General features: G+C 38.2%; 1 protein-coding gene across 2 annotated transcripts in view; it reads left to right on the forward strand.

Moving 5' to 3' along the window:
• The window catches only part of SLC24A2 (solute carrier family 24 member 2), a 108,583-nt gene that overhangs the window by 54,630 nt on the left and 30,078 nt on the right, over nt 1–23,875 (forward strand). The window contains exons 4-5 of one of the 2 annotated variants that reach the window (XM_059836555.1): nt 14,902–14,952; nt 22,278–22,373. In XM_059836555.1, the coding sequence (XP_059692538.1) occupies nt 14,902–14,952; nt 22,278–22,373 (147 nt within the window). The remainder of the gene's footprint in view (nt 1–14,901; nt 14,953–22,277; nt 22,374–23,875) is intronic. The other variant, XM_059836554.1, reaches the window with a different exon arrangement.

Consider the following 23,875-nt stretch of genomic DNA (forward strand, 5'->3'; position numbering starts at 1 on the left):
TTTTTTTTTTTTTTTTTTTTTTTTTTTTTTTGCTTTCCTGGTGCAAAAGCAAACAAATGCTTTATTTTTCCTCTCTCTCTCCATGAAACTGTGTTTTGCATTTCTCTTGCTTTCATCAGTCTTTTCTGAAAGTGTCTGGATTTTCTGAGAGAGTTACACACTGTTATGGTGTGATATACATACTCCTACCAGGACTTTCAACTTAGGAAATGTGTTCATTACAGTAAAACTAAAACTGGTCACTTGGTCAGCACATAAATACTGATTCTCGTCTCTCCTGGCTTCAGCAGCAACGTAAAAGCTACACAAACTGCATTGTCCTGTACTTTCATAAGGATTTTTGTTTGTTTTCCTCCCTGGTTTTGATTTTATTTAAAAATAAAAAGTCACAATGACAGATAATTTGTCATGTGCACTGTAGAAAAGAATGAGAATCTGTTGATTTGACTTCAGGTTGTTTAATACTGACATTAATAAAAATGCAGCCAACATACCACTGTGTTACACGTATATAAACAGTTTACTTGCTTTATCCAAGTGTGCTGTAATTTATTGTTTCTTTGACAAATTAGCAAGAAGACCACTGCTTTGATCTGAGAAGCTGGCAGGAAAACCATATTGGCTTTGTAATGATGGGGTGATCAGACTCTCAGATTCTAGTAGAAGAACAAAAAAAATTCAAGGCCATGTGTTATCTGATGTCTGTGCGTGTGTAGGACACCTCTTGCTGCAGCAATAGTTGTCTTGAGCAATAGCACTTGTGAAGGAATAGGGATGTTCTAAAGAGACCTAAAATATTACTGACAGACCTTTCAAACTTCAGTGACCGAAAAATACGTACAGCACTTCACATGAGCATACATGGCAGATTGAAGACTACAATAAAGCTAGAATTGTTGACTGGAGCACAATTTGAAGCTAATGTAAATTGAGAATAAGATCATCTCTCAGGTACTTTTCCATTGCTCAGGCTTATTTCACTTGTTTCCCATACATAGCTTGTTCAGTGTTCAGACCTGTCTACTTTTCTGCTGTACTAAGCTTGCACTGTGTAGTGTGATCCAGAGGCTTCCCCCTTCATGACAGTGAAGGACAAAAGGGGTTTGAAATCTGAAATTCATCTTGAGAGAGACAAAAGCCCTACATTTCTGACAAACAGGTATTACCTATAATTAAGTTTGTCAAGTAACTCAATTCTGGTTTTCATTATGTCAGTAAAATGATTGAAACAATTGAAACAATGGATTGATTGTGGATTGATAGAGATGTTTGCAATGCATAAATCTTACTTAAATTAATCAAGTAACATTTTCTTCGGGGTTTTCTCACACATAGTACTTCACTGCTTACAGATTTTTTCCTTTCCAAAGTTTTACATTTGTCCTGGAAGTAATACTCTTTAAAAAAACTGGGAATAGAAAAATATTCCAACCTTGAATGAAGTGCAAGGCAGTAGCCATTTCATTATCTTGACTTTTCATTAAAACTAACACAATGAGTTAAATTTACAAAGGAGAAAAAGAATCTAATTACATTTACAGTAAACTCTATATTTTAATGCAAAACTTCCATGAAGAAATGGCCAAAAGCTGCTGGAAAATAGCCTATGTATGTGCAGATATTTAAGTTGGTATAGATAAAGAAGCCAGTATTTCTAGCTTTTGCTGACTTTCAGAATTCAAATTTTAGTTCATGGGAGCATGAAAGTGCAATTCATTCAATCACTTGTTTTTGCATATGGAACTCTGGTTTTAGCTTTTTATAAACAGACTTTTGGCTGTAGGAAAAATCTGAGAAAATGCATCCATGTTTCTGTCACACAAAATAATAACCTTTTCTGAGACATCACCTCATTTGTACACAGATTCAGCTTTCAAAATCTTTTGCACAGCAGGCAGTTTGGAGGACAAACACGAGGAGTACTGGATGTCTCCACTGAACACACTCCTGTTGTTTTCTGAGATTTTAAGCTTTTGAGTGTCTGAATTAATTACTCTGTATTCAGCATATTCTGCAAACTTCCATGAAAAAAAAAATTTCATTTTATGTAACTACTGTGTCAGGTTGAGGCAGGTAATGCTAGTTAATACATTTGGATGTCGTATTTTAATCTTACATTCACTTAAAAAGTATGTGTGAAAATGGATGTGGGTACCTACTGTATACAATATTAATTATCTACTTGGATCTGTATGAATTTTACTGACCAAAATTTCTCCCGATCTTTTTGTGTTTTAATCTGCGTACAAGACATTGAAGAACCAAAATGGTGCATCATCTTTATTTTAAAAGTCTTTTAACATGCCAGCTAAGTAATTTTTTAAGCTGATAGCATTTCATTATTACAAATTGAAAGAAATAGTGCTTATTAAGTGTCTGGGAAATCGGTCCTTTCTTCTATAAACCCATTATCTGGGGAGATGTAGAAAGGTAAAGGAGTAGCTGGTGCCTTTCTCTGGCCCATGTGGCTTTCTCCAATTTACATGTCCTTTCCTCTACGAAAAAAAATCAACAGTTTTGTGTTTTGGGGAAGCAAAGAAAATAAGCTCTGCTTCACTCATGTAATGAATGTCAGTGGACCTGCTGCATGACCTATGAGGCTAAAGGGTTTCTTCCAAATCATTTGATGCAAGTATGGATCAGACTCAAAGGAATAGCAGAAAGATGTTATAAAAATTTTTCATTCTTGCTTTAGTCAGCTTAAATTTCCTCAGTACTTCTGCCAGATGATGACTTAGATCAATAGGTCAAAAAACATTGCATCATTTGCTGAATCTGTTGGACTTGCAGAAGAAGAACAGTTTATGAGAGCATTAAAAAGTGCCACTGTCAAATAAAACAAAAGTTTGAAAGGTGTCTATCCAAGCTGCCATATACACAGGGACTCTGGCAGCCCCTGCACTTGGGCATACTCCTGACATCTTCCTCCTTCTTGTCTCTTTTCCTTTTTCTGCCTTTCTCTAGCATTTACTTCTTGGCCTTTCTCATACTGGATCTCACTCACCTGCTCCCGCCTTCTTTCAGCCTTTTCCCATAAGATGGCTTCTTCAGCGGCTGCTGTCTTTCTGGGCTGCTGGGTCCGTCAGTCAGATCGCTTCCCGACCAGACACCAGCAACACTGCAGCTGTCACAGCCAAGTGAACTGTGTTTTCAGTAGCTGGAAAAGTGTGGCTTAAGTCTGGGAGCTCTGTGCTTGATTCTGGAGGGCTTCTAGATCAAATATTGCCTTTAGAAGTTACATTTCTAATTTTTGCACTGCTGCTGAGAGATCCAGATTTTCTTTCTCTTTAAGTCAGTAATAAAATTCACCATTACATTCCCTTGAACAATTGCAAGGGAAATGGGGGCATCAGAAGACACACTGCACTGTCATTTGGAGTTATGTGGATTTTGCAAGGGTGACAGAGAAGAAGTCCCATCTGTATCCTCTTTGTAGCAAAAGCTGTATAGAGGGTATAAACAGGCCATGTGACTGTTAAAAATCAGCTTGACCTACACGCCATTATTACTCCATTAACATTCAGTATATTTATAGAAAGCCAGCTCATCAAATTTACTTCTGAATAATTCATTTGTGAAGTCAGAACCAACCTCGACTGCAATTGAAAGCATATTAAAAATGCACTTGATTGCAAGTAGGATAACATGAAATGAGAGAGTAAGATTTACTTTCCAAAAATGTTGATAAACAGAGCAGTCCCTATGTACTACTACACACTTATGAACCTGTCCTTCCTTTTCCTTTTTCACATAAATGTGGCTTTGTATGGCTTGTGGCTGTCCTGTAAAAGCCAACTTGCAAACTCTCCAGAATCAGCAGGCTTGCAAGGTGTTCAGCCCACCTCTGACAGATGAGTAATATCTGAGAACAGTGGGAGCTGCTGGATATTTGGCTCTTTATATCCAGGCAGGTGTGCAGTCATGCCGTGGATTTACAGTCTAGACAAGGAAGGCTTCTCCTCTTCAAAATCCTGGTCTCAGCATAAAGCTCATAAGAAGATAAGAGTTCAGCCACTCTAGCAGGTGAATGTGTAGGATGTTTGCTAATGGGACATGAACTTTACATTACAGCTGAGACATCATTATTCATTAAAAATATAAATATCTATATGGCATTAGGTATTTGTTTTCTTTTATCTTACTACAGAAATAATGACCTTCATAGACATCATTTCCTGAGGATTAAGAATAATGACTGCCTGTGTTTCTGGCTATCATCAACTCTCAGCCAGTCATTAATCCCCAGGAAATCCTATGCCATATTTGCTTCTGCTTAAGTGCTAGTCTTGCAATCCAGCTGGTCTGTTCATAACATTACCCGTATGAATAAGGATGCCATCATCTGACCTGCTGTGTTGGTCAGGCCCAGTCCAAAATCCAAGCAACCTGAACATAAATCATGACAATCACTGATCACTTGTAGCTGTTTTCTTCTGAATCCTCTACCTCAGATACCTTTGTCCTAGTTTTGAAAGGGATATTCCTGGGTTATGAAAATATAGGTTTTACAAAGATCTCTTTACATTTTTTAATAGAAGATGGCTGTTGTTTTGGAGTTGGAGCAGGGCAAGAGTAAGATGGTTAAGTATTTTTTGCAAAAGTGTACCATGAATAGTAATCCTACCGTCTCCTTATAAACTGAGGTTGATGTAGAGATGATTGCTCCAGAAGTGTGGAGGGAGCATTTTCTCTCTGGAGGCTTCTACAGGTACTCTGTTGAACAAGGAAGATTCCAGCACTGAAGTGAGGATTTAGAGCACCAGTGCTACGTTGTTTTTGCGCAAGCTTTATCAAGATACAGGAAGAATGAGATCTTTTCATTATCATAGCACCCCTTTGCTGCCTGCTGATAAGGTGCCACAGGCCAGCAAAACGTCTCCTACAAGTGAGGATTTAGGTGGTTGCTGACTTTCTTGCTCTGTGTGACAAGGCTATAACTCATATGCAAATGACATCCTCTGCATGAAAATGGGTGTGATATAAATCTCTGTCATGGCTTAGTCCCCAGTGAGAAGTAGGTATCTTTGGCAATTTTCTCCTATTCCCATCTTGACTCCTGTTTCCAAAATGGAAAACTACAGGATGTACTTCTGCAGAAAATGAATTGTTTATCTTATAACCTGTACTTTTTTTTTGAAGATATAAATATGGTGCATGTTATTGGTGAGAGAAGTAACCTTCTGTTACATAAAGCTGAGCTTACAATTCTCTCACTTCCTTCACTGAACACAGAAAAATACAGTACTGTCACTGTTCTGTCAAAAAAAAGAAAAAAAAAAAAAGAAAACCTGTGATCATACTTCTCAGGAAAATAAAGAAGAATACTCAACATTTTTGACATAGTAGTGAATTATTTATAATGGCTTGGTAGATGCTGTTGTGTTCCTACATATTAGTCTTAAGAATTTTCCAACTTTTCCATTCACTGCAAACTGTTCTGCTTCATTTGCTCCTGCTGCTTGGGTACTTTTCTTAGATGTCATGGAATCTGTCAGCTCACCCAAAAGACATCTGGCAGAGGTTGGGTAGCCTTTGCCTGAACAGTTACTCAGCAGCCTCCTAGTTTTTGACCCATTTTGCAAAAAACTCGTTTTCTTACCCTTCCCATGGCCTAGGTGAGATGCACCATCATGTCTGTGCTCTCTACCATTGGTGCCATTGGAAACCTTGTTTGCCTGAAGCTATTTATTTGCTATATGCCCAGAGGAGTAACGCCAGGCAGCTCAGCTTACACCAACTCATGGGTAATGCTCTGCTCTTGCATGGCTGGAGTAGCCTGAGCACTTCCACTTTCCTCATCTCCAGAACATGGATCTCAGAAATCTTTTTCAACCTTAACCATTCTTTGATTCTGTTATGCAGCAGGGCTTGAGTGCACTTCACAGAAGAGCAGAATCAGAGATTCACAGAATGAACTAGGTTGGAAAATACCTTTGAGATAATAGAGTCCAACCTATCACCTAATACCTCCTTATCAACTAAACCACAGCACCAAGTGCCACTTCCAGCCTTTTTTAAATAACTCCATCAACAGTGACTCCACCATCTCCCTGGGCAGACAATTCCAGTGCTCAATCATGCTTTCAGTGAAAAATTGTTTTTTGACATCCAACCTAAACTTCCCCTAGCACAGCTTAAGACTGTGACCTCTCATTCTGTCAGTGGTTGCCTGGGAGAAGAGACCAGCCCCCACCTGACTACAAGCACCTTTTAGAAAGTTGTAGAGAGTGATAAGGTCACTTCTGAGTGTCCTTTTCTCCAGGCTGAGCCACCCCAGCTCCCTCAGTTGTTCCTCACAGGGTTTGTGTCCCAAGCCTCTCACCAGCTTCATTGCCCTCCCCTGGATGCACTTGAGTGTCTCAATGTCCTTCCCAAACTGAGGGCCCAGAACTGGACAAAGCACTCCAGATGTGGCCTCACCACTTCTTAGCACCATGCCAGAGAAGACAGAAATGCATCTTCAGAACTGTATAGGCACAAAAGTATTTTGTTTAACATGAAGAACTATGGAAATCTAGGCAAAATCTCTAGAAGTAATTTTGTATGTTATTAACTATCTCTGCTTTAAATCCTTCATCATTCTTGGGCATCCTTTAGGCATACCCATAGGCCTGTAAAGAAGCTGAGCATCCTTCTTCTTGTACCTTTGTTCTTACCCAGCTTGTCCTTGGCTCTTCTTCTGTTCTATCCAAGAAAAACAGTCTTCTGAACACAGTCCTCAGACCATTCTGGCTCTCATCTCAGCTGCAGACCAAAATGTTTGCAAGAGATTTCTGCCAGAGAAGATGGGGGCTCCCTGCCAGGCTTGGATACATATTAGTAGCTATTAATTATAATACAGTGATTTCTCTTTAATTCCTTCCTATGGTATTTCAGTCTGATATGATGAAATATGATTTCATCATATCAGACTGAAATACCATAGGATTGAAAAGGACAATGAAAAGGACAATTAGGCTAACCTTCAAAGTGTAGTGTCATGTCAGGCAGATACTCATACTCTTTTTATGTGTCTAACTTTCACAAAAGTGATGTGGTTTTTCTCATTTAGGTTGAAAGGGACTTTTTGCATTACAGAATCCAGCTAGTCCAATCCCCTGCTCCAGCAGGATCAGCTTCAGCAGGTTGACCATGACAGCTTCCAGTCATGATTTGAAATTGTTCATAAATGGAGACTCCACAGTCTTTATGGGGGAGGCATTTCAGTGTTTGCTCATCATCCTAATACGTGTCTGGATGGATTTTTCTGGTTTTTAGTTCATCTCCATTGACTCTTCCCCTGTCAATGGGCTCTTCTGAGGGAAGTGTTGTTCCCTTTTGTTCTTTCTGTCCCACCACGTATATATATATTTATGCCAGGCTGAACGGTCCCTAGCTCTCAGCCTCTCCTCTGATGAGAAGTGTTCCGATCCCCTCATAATCTTTGTGGCCCAGTGCTGGTCTGGTTCTGGTATGTCTATAACTGCCCTGTGCTGGTGAGCCTGGGACTAGTCCCAGCACCCACCTCTGTCTCATGAGCCCTGGTGGAAACAAAATACCACCTCCTTGACCCGGTGGCAGTGCTCTCCCTGGTGGAGCACCCTAAGGCTGCTTGCTGCTGGTCACCATTGCTGCAGTGGCACTCTTCTTGCTTTTGGTGGTGTGACTCTCCACACAGTCATTTGCAAGAAGAAAGCTTTTTCCTGGGGAAGTTTTCAAACAGCTAAATGAGATAGGTGGAGCAGTGAAGCCCACCTATCAGCTCTGGTAGAGACCACCAAAACTGTGCTCCTAACTTAGATACCTGCCTGACGTTGTGTGATAATGGAGATGAGATGAGTATTTTAAAAGTATCTCCAACATCAAACACCCCTTAATGCCAGAGTCAGCAACAGCGTAGGTAGAGTGGAAACCCATATGGGTTACATGCAGCTAAGGGCACATCTATTTAAATAGGCAGAGACAGTATTTTAGATAGCCTCATTCATATCTGTCAGAGAGGGAGAGAAATTAGGACTTCAAGGCCAAGAATGGATTGCAGTTGTATTACAAACTTCTATGTAACACACAGAAGACATAAACGTCACTGTAACAGCTGTGGAACCTGAGCTGTCTGTAAAAATGTGTGATTTTGGCATAGAGAAAAATGATGTCTTGGGCTAGTGAAGAGAGTTTTATTACGAGGTTTTGGTTCCACTGACTTTTTTATATGTCAATCATAAATATATAGTGACAATATATAGTGACAATCAAAGAAGTAGACATTCAAAGTCTAAATTATTTTATTGAGTGGATCTATTTAGCTTACATACAGGAACCATTTCATTCTTGTCATACTTTGGGCATGTAGGTCTTGCTTTTTCTAGGTAACAGTCTGCACTTCCATGACTATAGGATGAGTGGGCTTGCAACTTTTATCTTACTTACAGATATTAAAAACTCACCGTGTTTTTGTTATACATAACTTTGTGGGCAATGAAAGCCTTGCAGATTTCTCTCAGAAAGGACAGTTTGGTGTTAATGCTCTTTGTTAATGCTCTCCAACTCTGTAGCTGTAAGTGTCAGATGTGGTTATCTTCAGAGGTTCTCGAGACTCAGAGAGAAGGCACAACTCGTTGTTGAAATCTTCATTGAGAAGATTTCTACTTACATAAAATTGAAGCATAGGTCTCCCTTTAAAATCCATATTGATCTTTGTAGGTGGAAAAAGTTAAATAATGAAAATTGTATGATGCCTTTTTAATTTAGTTTTGACTCTGAAATGTAATCTTGTTTTGGTTTTGTTGTCAGTTTTCACAACAATTTACTTCTGCATGACCTCTTTTCTTGTTTTAACTTTAATCTACTCAAGCTGTACACTGCACACAGAATTCTTGTTTCTCTTCTCCATAATTTGTTCCAGTGTTGCCCTATTCTTCAGACAGTGTATTCTTCTTGGGGTTTCCTACAGAGAATGCAAGGAAGACATGAATGTTTAAATACAAGCATGATCCCAGCCAAGTACCCGAAAGACTTCATTTTTATTATTTTCTGTGTTTGTTTAGGACTATTAATAAAGCAGTTCTGGTAGTAGTATAAGCAAAAAAAGATGTAATTCTGAAATTCAATGCAATTTTAAACTGCATTACTTATATCCAAAAGGGACCTTTTTGTATTTTCCACTGAAATATCTCAATGGCAAAGCCTCCATTTTTAAAGAACTGGCAGCTGGAAGATCCACAAGTGAAAATGTAGGGGACAGCATCTGAATATCCAGATGTAATAGGAGAATAAGTATTTTGCTTTTTAAAGGAATATTTGTTTTCTCTACTCTGCATTGTGCAATGATAGTACCTACAAACTCCCACAGCAGTCCCACTTTTCAGCAGATGGGATATAATTACTCAGGGAGAAAGCTAAGAGGTTTAGGAAGTTTGTAAATGATAGGAGTCAGAATAAGATGAGATTTGCTGAAAAAAAAATAATTTCAAATAATTCTTTCTTTTTAAAATTCACAATTCCCAGTAACCTTCAGTTGATGGGAATTTTTTGTGTGTTTTTCCTCTAATAGTGTAAGTAAAAAGGCATTTTCTTTTGTTAAAGATCTCTTAGAGGTTAGGACTCTAATTTTAAAATTGTAACATTTAGCAGTTTTAATCTTCACTAGATCTTTCACAAGTTCTTTGCATCACGAGTTCTTTGTTCCTAATCTAACATCATTGCTAAAACCAAATCCAACTTTGATTCCAGTTTAGTTTGGATAGTCACTAAAACTTATCTATAAAAGTTTTAAAGTGGCCTCTTTTTTCTGTTTTTGGATGAGACTGATCATCTAATTAAATTTTCTCAAAACCTTGACGTCTAGCAGAAAAAACAGTAAAGACATCCTTGTGCTCCTTGGTATTATCATATGAATTCCTCTAATTCCTTTGACCAGTTTTTTGGCCTTCTTTTTTAAATATGCAAATTTAAAAAGCCTTGACACTTTCATGACTATAGAAGTCAAACAAAAGGAGTGTCTAGTAAATACATTTGTGTAATTGTGCTAAAAATTATGGGGTTGCCATCAGCAATTTCTCTTTACCAGTTTTGTTTTAAATAATAGCTATATCAACTTTGAAGCTTTTAATGAACTTGGGGGAGTGTGTCATCAATTCTCATACAAATACATTTTTTATGCAAAGTGAAAGTCTCATGCTTGTTGAAGAAATACACAATTAGTCTCTTTAATTTGAGAGTCTGACTTTACATGAAGGGATAAATTTCTGACAAAAGTCAGAGTCTGACTTTTCCATGAAGGGATACGTACCTTTAATAATGCAAGTTGCTGTCTCTAAAATAGCTGTATGGCTTATGAGTAGCTCTAGAAACTCTGAGACAGGCTCATTTCAGCCTTACTTGGGTCAGCTGCAGTCTGTATCTGAGATCTTAGTCGCAGGAGAGTGAAGAGAAATATTGGTTCTGCTTTTCTTCTATGGCAGCCTGGGGCTGTATGCTTAAAAGACAGAAATTATTATTTCATCACAGACAGTATGTACTATAGTTCATAAGAGTAAAATAAATTGAGTTATTAGCTATCTTATTTAATAGAATCATAGAAGAGTTTGGTTGCAGTGGATGTTTAAAGATCATCTAGTACAATCTCCCTGCAACGAGAAGGGACATGTTCAAACAGTCAGGTTGCTCAGAGCCCTGTACATCTTGACTCTGAATATATCCAGACATGGGGCATTTACCTCATCTCTCTGAACAACCTTGGGCCATTGTTTCAACATCCTCCATATAAAAAAATACAATCATTATGTCTAGTGTGAATCTACTTTCTTTCTACCACCGTAAGTCCTACTAAAAAGTTTGTCCCGATTTTTTTGCAGTTCCACTTTAAGTGACAGGCTTCTCTATGGTCTTCTCAGAGCCTTTCCTTCTGTATGCTGAACAACTCAAATGTTCTGTCTTCATAGGAGAGGTGCCCCATCCCTCTAATCATCTTGGTGGCCCTTCTGTTGACTCTCTCCATCAGTTCCATGTCCTTCCTGTGCTGGGACCCCAGAGCTGGATGCAGCCCTGCAGGTGGGGTCTCAGCAGAGCAGAGCAGAGCAGAGCAGAAGGGCAGAATCCCCTCCCTGGCCCTGCTGCCCACACTGCTCTGGATGCAGCCCAGGACATGTTTGGCTTTCTGGGCTGGGAGTGCCCATGGCTAGGTCAGGTCCAGCCTCTCATCCCCCAGCACCACATGTTCTTCTCCCCAGGGCTGCTCTCCATCTGATCATCCCTCAGCCTGTGTTGGAACCAGGGATTGCCCCAGTCCAGCTTCAGTGCCTTGCCCTTGGTCTTGTTGAACCTTATGAAATTCCCATTCCCATTTGTCCAGGTCCCTCTGAAGGATATCCTGTCCTTCGGATGTGGCAACTGCATCAGTTAGCTTGGTGTTGTTTTCAAACTTTCTGAGAATGTGCTTGATCTCCCCTTGTCAATGTACTTGATGAAGATATTAAATAAGACTGATCTCAGAGGGACACCACTCATTGCCAGCATCCATAGGCCTCTGAGCAGTTGACCACTACACTCTGGATGCAACCATCCAGCCAATTATTTTCCACTAACACAGATGCATTTCTCTCCAATTCAGTGAGAGGCGGCATGAGGAGTTCTTACAGAAGTCCAGATAAGTGACATCTGTAGCTCTTCCCTTGTCCTCTGATGTAGTCACTCCATCATAGAAGGTCACTAAGTTGGTCAGGCAGGACTTTTCTCTTGGTGAAGCCATGCTTCACCAAGCCGTGTCTTGAATGTAATTTGAAATCACAAATAACATAGCCCCATTAACCAGCAATATTTTTTTGTTTGCTTTGATGTGGTGTGACACCTACAAACACAGTAGAGAACAGTACATAGTAAGACAAATGTTGCTGTAATCATTCAGGAATGTCAGTCAGGATTACTAGGAACCTTCTGTTCTTTTCTAGTGTAAAAATACGCAGAAGGGAACAAATTAATTCAGTGACTCTGTTACTGCTGGGGATCAGCTGTTAAGCTGCATCTCTGCATCCTCTTTGTTTCATGTGACAGCAGGGATGCAGGTACTGGCTGCCATCCAGTCTATCTACTATGACCTCACCATAGGAATTGCATAGCATGTTCACAAAAATGGAATTGTCAAATTTTAATTGTATTGGATTTGGGGGATAATTTTTCAAGTACCCTTTTCAATTCCATGTCAAACAAGTTTTCTTCTAAAGCTGAGAAATTTTTCCAATACAGTATTTTTTTTTTTCTGAAAAGTACTTCATTTTCTGTTTACTCAAAGTTATATTAAACAGGGTATAACAGGAGAAATCAAAAACAAAAGGAGATTTAGTCCAAATTTTCCAGCGGAAGTAACCATATATTGGGGGCAGACTGTGTAGAGGCAGATCTGTCATGCTGCCAAGCAGCACTGACCTAAGTAATCTTAAACCCTCAAATATAATACATGTGAATACATGCAGCTGATGTTTTCTGGGTAGTGCATTGCAGTCAGTGGGCTGATGATTGTATAAAGAGTTCCACTCTGAGTATAGGACTATAAGCTTTGGAGAACATAATCTCACCAGCAAGATTGGAGTTTTCCTGGAAATAATTTTGCTTGCTAACTGCAGGAATTAACCTGGTATAATCCTTGGTGTGTTGAATTGCTGAACTTCCCAGAACATGATTATCATCAGCATCATTCACTGTCATGCATCACCTTGTTTCTCATCTTTTTTGGTCCCTGTAAGGACAGATTGACCCTTTTTTTTCTTTACTGTTTGTCTTTTATCTCTCCCTTCAGATAGAAGTAAATAGATTTAAATGGGATTGTCAGTGTGGGAAACATCCTGCCTTTCTGCCACCCAATTTTTTTGTTTTTTTGTTTTGAGATTTAGAATTCACAGTTGTTGGTTTCCTCTGAAATCTCTTCTGCTTCATCTGCTGAGTCAGAAGCTTCATGCTATTCTGTTTATTCTGAAGTTTGTTGCTGTGGTGCAATGTTCTTCTCAACTTCATTCATGCAGTCCCTCTCTGCCAATATTCTGTTCTCCACATGCCTCCATTTCTTTATTTACTTTTACCTTCCTTTTGGCAGACTCTTTCTGGCATGTGTGTTCCAGTCCTGTCCTCAACCCCCAGTGAATGCCTCAGCCCAGGTTCTAGCTAAGCAGACCCCAGACACGTGAAGGCAAAGATCAGTGAGGATAAGTACAAGCAAAGGTGCTGCCCATAGAATCAGCAAATACTGAGCCCTAATTAAATAGGACAAGTAGTTCCAAATGCTGTATATAGGGACACCTATTGGGAGCTCTTTCCAGGTGAGGACTAAAATTAGGATGGTAGGAAAATACCTTCTTATATGTCCTAGCAGCTGCAAAGATTTTGTTGCAAGACTAAGACAGTTTTAAATAACAGTATATACATTCTTTCTTGCTGTAAAACAATATATTAAATTCTGTCTTTAAATTAGATTTTTCTTTGCTTTAAGAGAGACTTAATGTCCTATTCTATTTGGCTTACTTATGGGCAAGTAAGACACTACATTTTACTAGCAAGAGTATATGAATACTTATAAGTTTCTTTATAATATGCTATGAAAAGTCATTAATATCCAATCATACTTACTAAAAAAAACCAATGATAATATCCTGTATATTTTAGTTACATGGCATAAGGCATTCTCTGTCTCTGCAAATGATATAAGATTTCTTTTTTTTTTTTAATGTATCTCTCAAAGTGTCAGATTTTATATCATCACAGTTTTTTACAGTTAAAAACTAATAGTCATGTCTATACTGAAATTCACCTTTGTGAAAAATTGTTGAAAAATCATCATGCATCATTGAAAAACAAAATAATTGGATATCAGTTTTACATTTAATTGCTTAAGGTGTTTCATAAATATGAAAGAGAATATTTACAAAGAAAAAAGCATCATCAAACTGTTAAGTATCCACTTTTTAATGGTTACATTCTGTCAAAGGTCAGATGCTCAGAAACTCAGTTGCAAAACTTTTCATAAAAATGATGAGTGGTCATCCACAAATTCCTCAGCCAGGCCATTTGCAAATTCCTCCTTGAGACTAATTTTTCATTGTCCTGTTTTGTAGGTTTATGTTAATAATTGTGTTTATACATACAATAACATGTATGCCAAATGTTAAGAAAAAAGCACTTCAAGAAAAGTAGTGTAAAGCCACATCTGGAGGAAAAAGGTGATTTAATGCAAGATTTTATCACACAGAAACAAATACTGGTAGCCCTACGGACCTGGAGACCTCTGCATTCCATTCCTTTTTCTGCCCTGATAGAATCTAGTAATGCCATATTTTCAGATAGATTGAATGATTTAATTAATTTAGGTGTCATATCACCTGATGAGGCAAATAACTTTTTTCCTGATTTCACAAGTGACAAGAGAGTGGTTAAATTAAGTAGCCCCTCTAAAGCCAGTCAAAATCAGCACTGGTATCAAAACAGTGTTTGGGAGACAGTATTATAAACAGTTCCTAAAATTATGTGTTTTGAAACTTTTTTGTTTAATTTGAATACAGACGTATTTGAATGTCTGACCTAGGGAATGATAAATGAGCTTAGTTTGCAAAATTGCTGCTGTTTAGGCACTCTCAAGTTTTATTATCTTTTCCCAAATGTAAAGGCACCAAATTTGCAAGAAACTTGAAAAGGCTAAATTTTAGATTTCAGTGCTTCTCCTACATCTCACTTTAGCAAGTTTAACACCTTAGCTAAAGTCAATGACTTGTGAAATTTTGGAGGGGGAAAGCAGTGCCATTTCTGTAATCTGTGTTTCACTGTCCTGGAAAATGTTTTGCATAATCACTGTTCCAGTTTATGAAGCACATGCAAAAACATGTACATTTCTTTAATGTCTGCTGGTTCCTTATCTCTGTGTCTTTTACTGTGATGTTATAGAGCTTGGATCATATGGAAACCTAAAATATTATGACACAATGACTGAAGAAGGTAAGAAATATTTTAGAATTGTTTGTATGAGCTTTTTTTGAAGCCCTCTGAGTGCCTTTTTTGTGTTTACATTTTCCTTTGTTTTTCTTGGTCCTATTTTCATTTTCTCCATTTTTGAATAACTCATTTTTGCATGTGTTTATTGGTGGCTCAGTCAGTTACAACTCTTTTTTCAAGTCTTTGTTTTCAACATTTCAGTTCTGCTATTTCAGGTAAGAAAATACAATGGGCTGCTTTTAGCAAAGAACATATGCAAAACCATACTTGCAAGTTCTATGGCGCAGTATAACATAGATTGTAGATGCTTATTTGATGCCATGTTTTACAATGCATTCAAGAAGAAAAATTAATTTATGGATTTTCAAATCACTCAGAACAATTGCTAAGTGACTTCAGTTTACTGTATTATTGAAAAGCCATGAATAACCTTTAAAAACTAGGCATGTTTATTCCTGGAGTATTAATTGTGTGCTTGATTGCAATGCAAAAAAATTTGCAGTTTGAAATCCTCATTCTAGCAATATAAGAAGGAAGTAATTAGAGCCTGAATCAGGGCTCAGTGAAATCTCAGGAAATTTTTCTGCTGATTCAAAAGCACTGCAGTTCTATCATACTAATTCAGGAAAGCAGTTAACTCCATACTAAATTTCCAACTCATGCTTTTTGTCCTAGTGCGATCAGCATTTCTACAATTTGGAATTATCCCTGAACTGAGACCTGATTGTCTGTAGGATCAAGGCCTCTTGTCCATCCTTCTGATTAAAATTCCAGACAGATATTTTCATTATGTTAAATTTGGAGATTAGCAGCATGTTTGGGGATGGGGAAAATCTTGAGGCCTGTAGAAAAGTTAGCCACCTATTCATACTTAATGTTTTTAATCTTAGGAATTTAAGACAAATACTGTAATTCTCTCTTTATAAAAACACAGTTGCTTTCCAGTGTTGAGCAATCTTGAAGGTTTTAAGAGAATCTTCATTGCATGACTTACTCAAGATCATTCCTCAGGGAAGATGGAGAGTGATAATGCCTGTTTCCCTCTTTCTGTATCTGCTGTTGATACACCAATAGAACCCTCTGGTTCTGGGGCTGGCTGTGGGAGGTGGTTCCATGTACCTTTGCACCAGGTGTTGGCAGATGCTGTTTTCATCTGTGGCAGGCCTGAGCTCATAGAATGGTCTTGCCTCACTCTGCTCTGTTGCCCAGATTAGGCATCTGGTTCACAGGGGTGGTACCAAAATAAGAAAAGATGCCTGAAAGTAGATTTTAACAGGCAAACAGTGGTGTCTATCTTGTTTAAACACACTCTTAAGAACCTGTAAGGAACCATTAACCTGGGCCACTCAGATATGGCTACCAGTGATAAAGCTTTTGCAATATGTTTTACTTCAGTCTTCATTACAGTCAAGATAAAAATGTAATTTCTTATCGTAGCCTTAAATGTGGGTATGTTAAGGTTTTTATTTTTTATGGTGAAGTATCATATCTATTGTTTCAAAAGAAGCCTTCTGAGATTCATAAATACTCTATTGGCATCTAAATGTAGTTATTTGTAGGGAAACACCTGTTGCAGTGTGTGTATAGATGTATATTATTCCTGTGCCTATGCAGAAGTAATGCTTTTAATATTCAATGTCACCTCAGAATGTATTTCTCATGAATAAGTATTTCAGAATCATACTGCAGCAACAGGAAAAATCCAGTAGCAGTTTACCTTCTCAAGTACAACCACCATAATTTTCACTTGTCTTTCACAAGGCAAGTAATGATTAGTGTATCTTACAAGTCATATTTTGATCAAAGTGTACTATATTTTCAGCTTTCTGTTTCAATTTTCAGAAGTTTAGTTGCTACCACTCTGCATCACTTATTTGCATTACCCACTTACTTCTTTCTCTTCCTTTTTATGACTGAGGGTTTTGTACCTTTTGCACAGCAACTTAGTCACAGGAATACATAAATCCAGTTACAAATCCATTGATTTTTTATTTTTTTTTTTGTGACATCCTTATGCCCAGTCCTCAAGCCTGGAGTGGAGATACAGAATATTCTTTCAGTTCTCTGGCAAAGAAACTCAGGTGCATTTTTTCTTCCTGCTGCATCAGAACAATCAGGAACAAGAATTAATGGATGAGTTATAACACACAATCAGATTCAGCCAAATGGCCAGAGATCCATTGTGTTCCAAATATTAGAACCTGATTTCTACTGTTTTGATCATTTCTCTTTGGTCTGAAAGTGACTTTAAATTAATTTTAGATTAATCAGGTCAAACTGAGAGAGTAAATGTGCCCCACTAGATGAGAAGAGACCCTCACTGTTATCTTGTGCTCCACCAGTAATCTACAACATGACAAAACTGCGTGTTTTCATTTGATACTTCTGCTTGATCTTAAAGGAGAAAGCATGTAAGGTGGATTTCTGGATTTAGATCAGTAATCACGCACTAGTTATCTTCCACAGCAGGTCTTAAGCAGAATTAGTAAGTACAGTTCAGAGTGCTCAACAGCCACAGATTTGACATGTTCAGACTCATGAAAGCTTGGTTATAGCTAGATAGATGCAGTATGTTTCCTTTGATCACAGACTGAAAACAAGGCAAGTGATAGAGTCTTGAATTTTTTTAATGAGTGAATTTCTGAAGAACTGTTTTCACATCAAATCAGATATTTTTCTGACCCAGGGGAGCCTGTAGACTGCAATTTAGTTTGTAGATAAAGGATTGGCTTTTTAATATATCCTTTATCAGGAGGAGAATCTCTGCCAACTGATGCCAGCTGGAGTTACTCATGCAGATCAACCCATATCTACATTATACAATACTGATTTGTTTCTATCTTTTCAAACAAAAAACAGTGTAGTTTTAAGCTACCTTCTTTGGTAATCATCTGGCCTTGATCACCTCTTCCTTCTACTTCATTCTTTGCAAACTAAAATAAGCTGCCAAATCTGTTGGAGTTTAGTGAACCTAGATTAACTAAGAATTTTCTATAGTGATCTGTCCTATTGTAGGTCCATGGAAGCATGCACTGTCATTCATCTAAACTCTCATTTTACCACCTGTGGTGAAAAGCTCTGTTACATAGTCAAACCATAGTACATAGGACTGCTCCAGAGGAAACATAGGGACCTACCTTCTGGAAATAAGAACAGTGACATAAGATGCTTGCTTTATTTAATGACCCCACCTAAAGATAAGAAAAAAGACACAAGAGGAGATCTGTGCCTAAGATTGACCTCAGTGGCTTTCTGAAAATTGGAATGACTTAGATCCATCCTCAGCTGGTCCTTTTTCTTGGTGGCTCCGTGCTTCCCCTTCAGTGAGCAAGTTTTGGTTTGGTTTAAAGGAGGAAAATGGTAGAGAATGGAGGAAAATGGTAGAGAAAGGGTGGGAGGGAGGGAGGGTGATTGCTCTGCTGTCTTTTCTACATTTCAGTGTCTTCATGCAGGCCAGTACTACTGCTGTTGACAGTTTCATGTTTTTGATAGTTAATAATGGTTTTTAATCATTTCCTTGCACTTTTGTTACCTACATTGAGTGAATCTAATCAAAGGTAATGATGTAAAACAATGTAAACCGAATCGTGCATCTATTGGGAAATAAAAATAAAACCAAACACATTTTCCATTTCAAATGTCGATTTTAGCTTCCATGACAGTGACTTACAACTGTGGAGCAGTCTCCTAAATGAAATGGTGTAACTTAAAATTGCTAAAAGTAAGTGTCAGAAATTCTTTCCAGAGATGCTGGGAGGTTTTTGTAAATGTGAAAAAAATGGATGTCACATTCAATTAAACTAATCTAAACCAATGTGAATCTCTGCAAAGACATTTTCTTTTCAGTTCAATAGTGGCCATGTTTCTCTGTTAAAAAAACCTACATTTTCACACAGTCTCAAAAAAAATACTAGAATATCCTTAGGTTCTTCATCATTTTAATTAACCTCTAAAACTGGACCTTTAATTGAAAGATCCTACACCATCTTGGAATAGGTGGGGACATGGATGGCTTCACAGATATTTTTCAGAAATGTGTCAGCCGCATCATTTTCATTGCTTGCATAAAATTCATTTCTATATATGTGGCATGAAACATATAAAGCTGAGTTGGAATCTGAAAGCTAGCAGAATCCTTTAGGAGACTGAAATTATATCAGACACCTTTTAATATCTACTCACTCTTCTGGATAAGCAGTTTTAAATGCCCCTGCTCTTTCAAAAAGAAAATAAGGAACCACCATGACTCAGCATTTCGGCCTAAAATATTTGGGGATATGATTTGTATTTTTTCTGGGTTTTTTCTCTTTTATCTGCTATCCAAGAAAAATCCTGTTCTTTATCTGACTCTCTCTTTCTTTAACTCTTTGTTACTTCTTCCCTTCTAACTGGAATCTCTGTCTCTTACCCCTGTGCAGTGAAATAATGAGATGCCTTGTTATTTATGATTGTGTTCTTTACTTAAATACTATTCTGCAGGCGTTCAACTCTGGGTGCCAAAAAAAGATAATATTTGCAAAATATTTTGAATTGCTAATTTTGGGTTTGGTGGGTTTTTTTTTTTTTCTTTTTGAGCATGATGTATTTGTGAAAAGGTAGAGACTGCAGAAAAGACAGTATGGTTTATAAAATATTTGAGCTATTTTTATTACTTTCCAAGTGGTTTGCTGTTGAGAAATTAGTTCCACTTCACAAATGATAGCTGCTAGTCCCTGTGAGCTGCTCATATGCTTCTCCACGTACAAAAGTGTGGGTACAGGGGTGTGAAGCTTCCATTTTAAGGAGGGAAGAGAGAATTTCTTTCCTGACTAATGATTTATCCTTGTATGCTTGGAATTTCTCCAAGTTTTTAGCTTGGCAAGAAGTGACTGTTACCCAAATAACTGAATTAATTAATGGCTTCTTACTTTTACTTTCTGCTATTAGTCTTTTATATAATTCCATTGAAATATCTTCTGGTCTTAAGTCTGTGTTGGTTTTGCTGTAGGGACACCAACAGTTTTCAATAGAATTTTTTGAGTGGAGGTGAAGAATTAAAAGAGCTACAGACCCTTTTAATAGTATTTTTAATTAGAAAATGTGGTGTAAAATAGCCACCAGTTAAACTTCTTAAAATATTTTGAAATGCCTAAAGTGCAATTACAATCAGGAAAAGTCAGTAAAGGCAGATACATCAACTTTCTACACATCATAGACTGTTATAAGATGTCCAAAGAGTCCTTACATAGAAAGATCTATGAAGGCAGAAAAAGTTTTAGTTTCACCTAATATTGATATCTTTGACATTACCTTGTTTTAGCTTATCATTTGGACACAGTGGTCAATAAAGAGTGACAAAAACTGGGACTTCTGGTGAGTGTGTTGCCCTAGGGATTGTAAAGGTTGACCTGCATGGTTAACTTCATGGGAGACAAAAAAAGCCCCAACCTGGCAGGTTTAGAAGAAAAATTACCTTTAAGAATCTGATATGAAAATCATGTTTTCTGGAGACTTCTTGTTCCCCTTCTGAATCACAGAATCACAGGATATGCTGAGTTGGAAGGCACCCACAAGGATCATCAAGTTCAACTCCTGGCCCTACACAGGGCAGCCCCAAAAGTCACAGTCTCAGTGCCTGAGAGCACTGTCCAAATGCTTCTTGAACACTGTCAGGCTGGTGCTGCGACCACCTCCCAGGGGAGCTGTTCCAGTGCCCAGCCACCCTCTGGGTCAAGAACTTTTATCTAACAGCCAATATCCAACATAAACCTCCCCTGACACAGCTTCAGGCCATTCTCTTGGGTCCTGTCACTGGTCACCACAGAGAAGAGATCAGTGCCTGCCCCTCCTCTTCCTCTCACAAGGAAGTTGTAACTGCAGTGAGGTCTCCCTTCAAGTCTCCTCTCCTCCAGGCTGAACAGACCAAGTCACCTCAGCTGCTCCTCATACACCTCCCCCTCAAGTAGTCCTCCTTTGGACATTCTCTAACAGTTTAGTATCTTTCTCATGACACTCCAAACCAGCCCCAGCACTCGAGGTGAGGCTGCCCCAGCTCAGAGCAGAGCAGGACAATCCCCTCCCTTGCCCAGCTGGCCATGCTGTGCCTGATGCCCCCCAGGACACACCTGGCCCTCCTGGCTGCCAGGGCACTGCTGACCCACGTTCAACTTGCCACTGACCAGGACCCCCCAGGTCCCTTTCCATGGCACTGCTTACAGCATTTCATTCCCAGTCCATCCTTACATCCAGGGTTGCACCATCCCAGATGCAGAATCCAGCACTTTCTCTTGTTCAATTTGATGTGGTTGGTGATTGCTCAGACCCGTGATTTGTTGACCTCTTTCTGCAGGGTCTCCCTGTCTTTGAGGGAAACAGCAGCTCCTCTCTTTTTGGGAACTTGCTGAGTATTCCTTCCAGTTCTACATCCAAGTCATTTATGAAGAGGTTGAAGAGCAGAGGGCTGAGGATGGGGCCCTGTGGAACCCTATGGAACCCCACTAATGACAGGTTCCCAGTCTGATGTCACCCCATTCACTGTAACCCTCTGTGTCTGACCTGTGACCCAGCTGCTCACCCATCCCATGATGTGTTTATCCAGCTGTGGGCTGCTCATTTTGTTCAGAAGGATCCTGTGAGAGACAGTGTTGGAAGATTTACTGAAATCCAAAAAGATCACATAAATTAGTTGCTGTTTATCAACAGGATGTGTTACCTTATCATAAAAGGAAATCAGGTTTGGTAAGCAGGACTTTCCGCTCATGAAGCCATGCTGGCTGTGATAAGTGATAGTGTTATCTTTCAGAAGTTTTTCAGTAAATTCCAGAATAATCTTCTTCATAATTTTACCAAGCAGTGAAGTGAGTAGAAGTCACAGACACAAAAATAAGTCCAAAGTGACAAAACTGACCACACTCCCTCTAATGCAATATATGTGTTAATATGAAATTCTGTTCTATGGTACTACTAATTGAGAACCGAAACTGTTTGTTTTTATTTATGGTATCTTGATTCATCTGTATTCATCTTCTGCTTCAGCTGAAATCTTACACCAGCATATTTTTAGGTGAAACTTTACTGACTTCTTCCAAAGAAAAATCAATTTCTTGTTCTATTCATTGGTGAGTTCTCAAAAAAAAAAAATTACATTTTTATTTCTACAAAAAAAAGAAAGAAAGAAAAAACTCCCAACCCTGTATATGGGAACGTGAGATAATGTTTAATAGCATATTTGCTGTTTGAGGAGGAATTGAAATGGATTATCACCAGTGATCTGTGGAGACTAAGCTATGGCAAATAAACCTTGTGTCTCAAAATGGCTGCATTGTAATAATGACAATGTTTTCTTTTAGGAAAGTTCAAGGAAAGGGCCTCAATTCTGCATAAGATTGCCAAAAAAAAGTGCCAGGTGGAAGACAGTGAAAGGCAGAATGGAGCGGCTAATCATGGTGAGTGCAGCATTGCAGATTTATCACCTGTGCCTGAGAGTCTGTTTCACTGTTTTATTTTAATTTAAAAATTGTTAATTATTTTCTCCTACATTACATGTGCTATTTTAGTAAAAATACTCTGATTCTCTGTACCAAAGGATATGAAATTTATGGTTGGGACAGAAGTTAAATGCAAGAATAGAAAGCCAGGCAAGGCATATAGAAAGCTTTCTAGGCAGGTTGAAAAGAAAAAAGCAAAGCTAATTTTGGTGTTGAAGTGACAGAGAGGCAAATTTTTTCCTTGCAGTATACTTGGAAAAATGTAATTAATTTATTGAAATGCTCTAGTAGAATATGTGTTTTATATGGTACCACCCTCGTCACAAAAAACACCAGCTTCATATTTAAGATTTGGTTTGTCTGTATAGTACATTCTGGGAGTCATTGAGGCCCATCTATGCTAATTGTGGAAAGTTAACTTACTAGAGTTTGCCATTAAGGCAAGAATTTTTATTTTAGTTATAAATTTCTTATGCTAAATTAAAATCTGTGCCATGACCTGTCTTCTCTACTTTACCTCATCATATTATCTGCATTAGAAAACCAGATTCAAATGTGTCCAATAAAATCTGAATAAATTTTTTTACTTGACACTTTTTCTGACCTTGTGTTATGTTTACATAGTATTTGCTTCCAAAATCAGGCAGTTGGCTGGGATGGTCTGTTAATAACCCATAATGCTGACTGCAGGGTTAAGAGACAACACACATACACTGAAATTATTACAGATAGTCTGGCACTCTGCTGTGGCTGTGATCTCAGATTTTTAATTTAGAAGAATCTCAGGATAGCAGTAATGTAACTAGACAGCTGTATTTACTTCTATGCACAAGAGCATACCATAAGGCATGTTGAACTTGAGTAAGGCATTTCATATTGCTATTCCCCCTTACTTTGTATTGTCCAAGAGATTTTGGGCCATTGACACATTTATGTACCACATAGTTATAGAAGTAATTACAGCTTAGAGATTTCCAAGATAGTCAAAGTAAGAATGAGTTTTAATAAATTTGGCATCAGAAACCTAAGGCCTATCTTTATCCCTTTAACTCCTGTGGAAGTTTAGCACAAGGACTTGCAGGATTCTGATTTATATATCATTCTCTATTATTAGATGTTGTTACACCATATGTTTACTCTTTCCCACATTTTTGCATGGAAGACAGCAGAATTACATCCTGGAAGCAGCTTTACTAATTGCAGGGGTTGGTGTGTTATAAAACTTATCGCTGAATGTATCCCCTCCCTTGTATTCAGCACGGTGCATTCTATAAAGTCAGGGGTGAATGCTGCATGTCACTTTTTACCTGAAGTATTAGGCTCAGTGCATTTAGCATAAACAAAGAGCACTGAATATTGCAATGAACTTAAATATTTCTCAAAATGCTAGCTCACTGCTTCTAAGATTTTTATTGAAAATGGGTACTAGGCAAATTCTTTTCTTTCTCTTTTAACACAGA

This window comes from Haemorhous mexicanus, chromosome Z (genome assembly GCF_027477595.1).
Source record: "Haemorhous mexicanus isolate bHaeMex1 chromosome Z, bHaeMex1.pri, whole genome shotgun sequence".
NCBI classification, from domain to species: Eukaryota; Metazoa; Chordata; class Aves; order Passeriformes; family Fringillidae; genus Haemorhous; species Haemorhous mexicanus.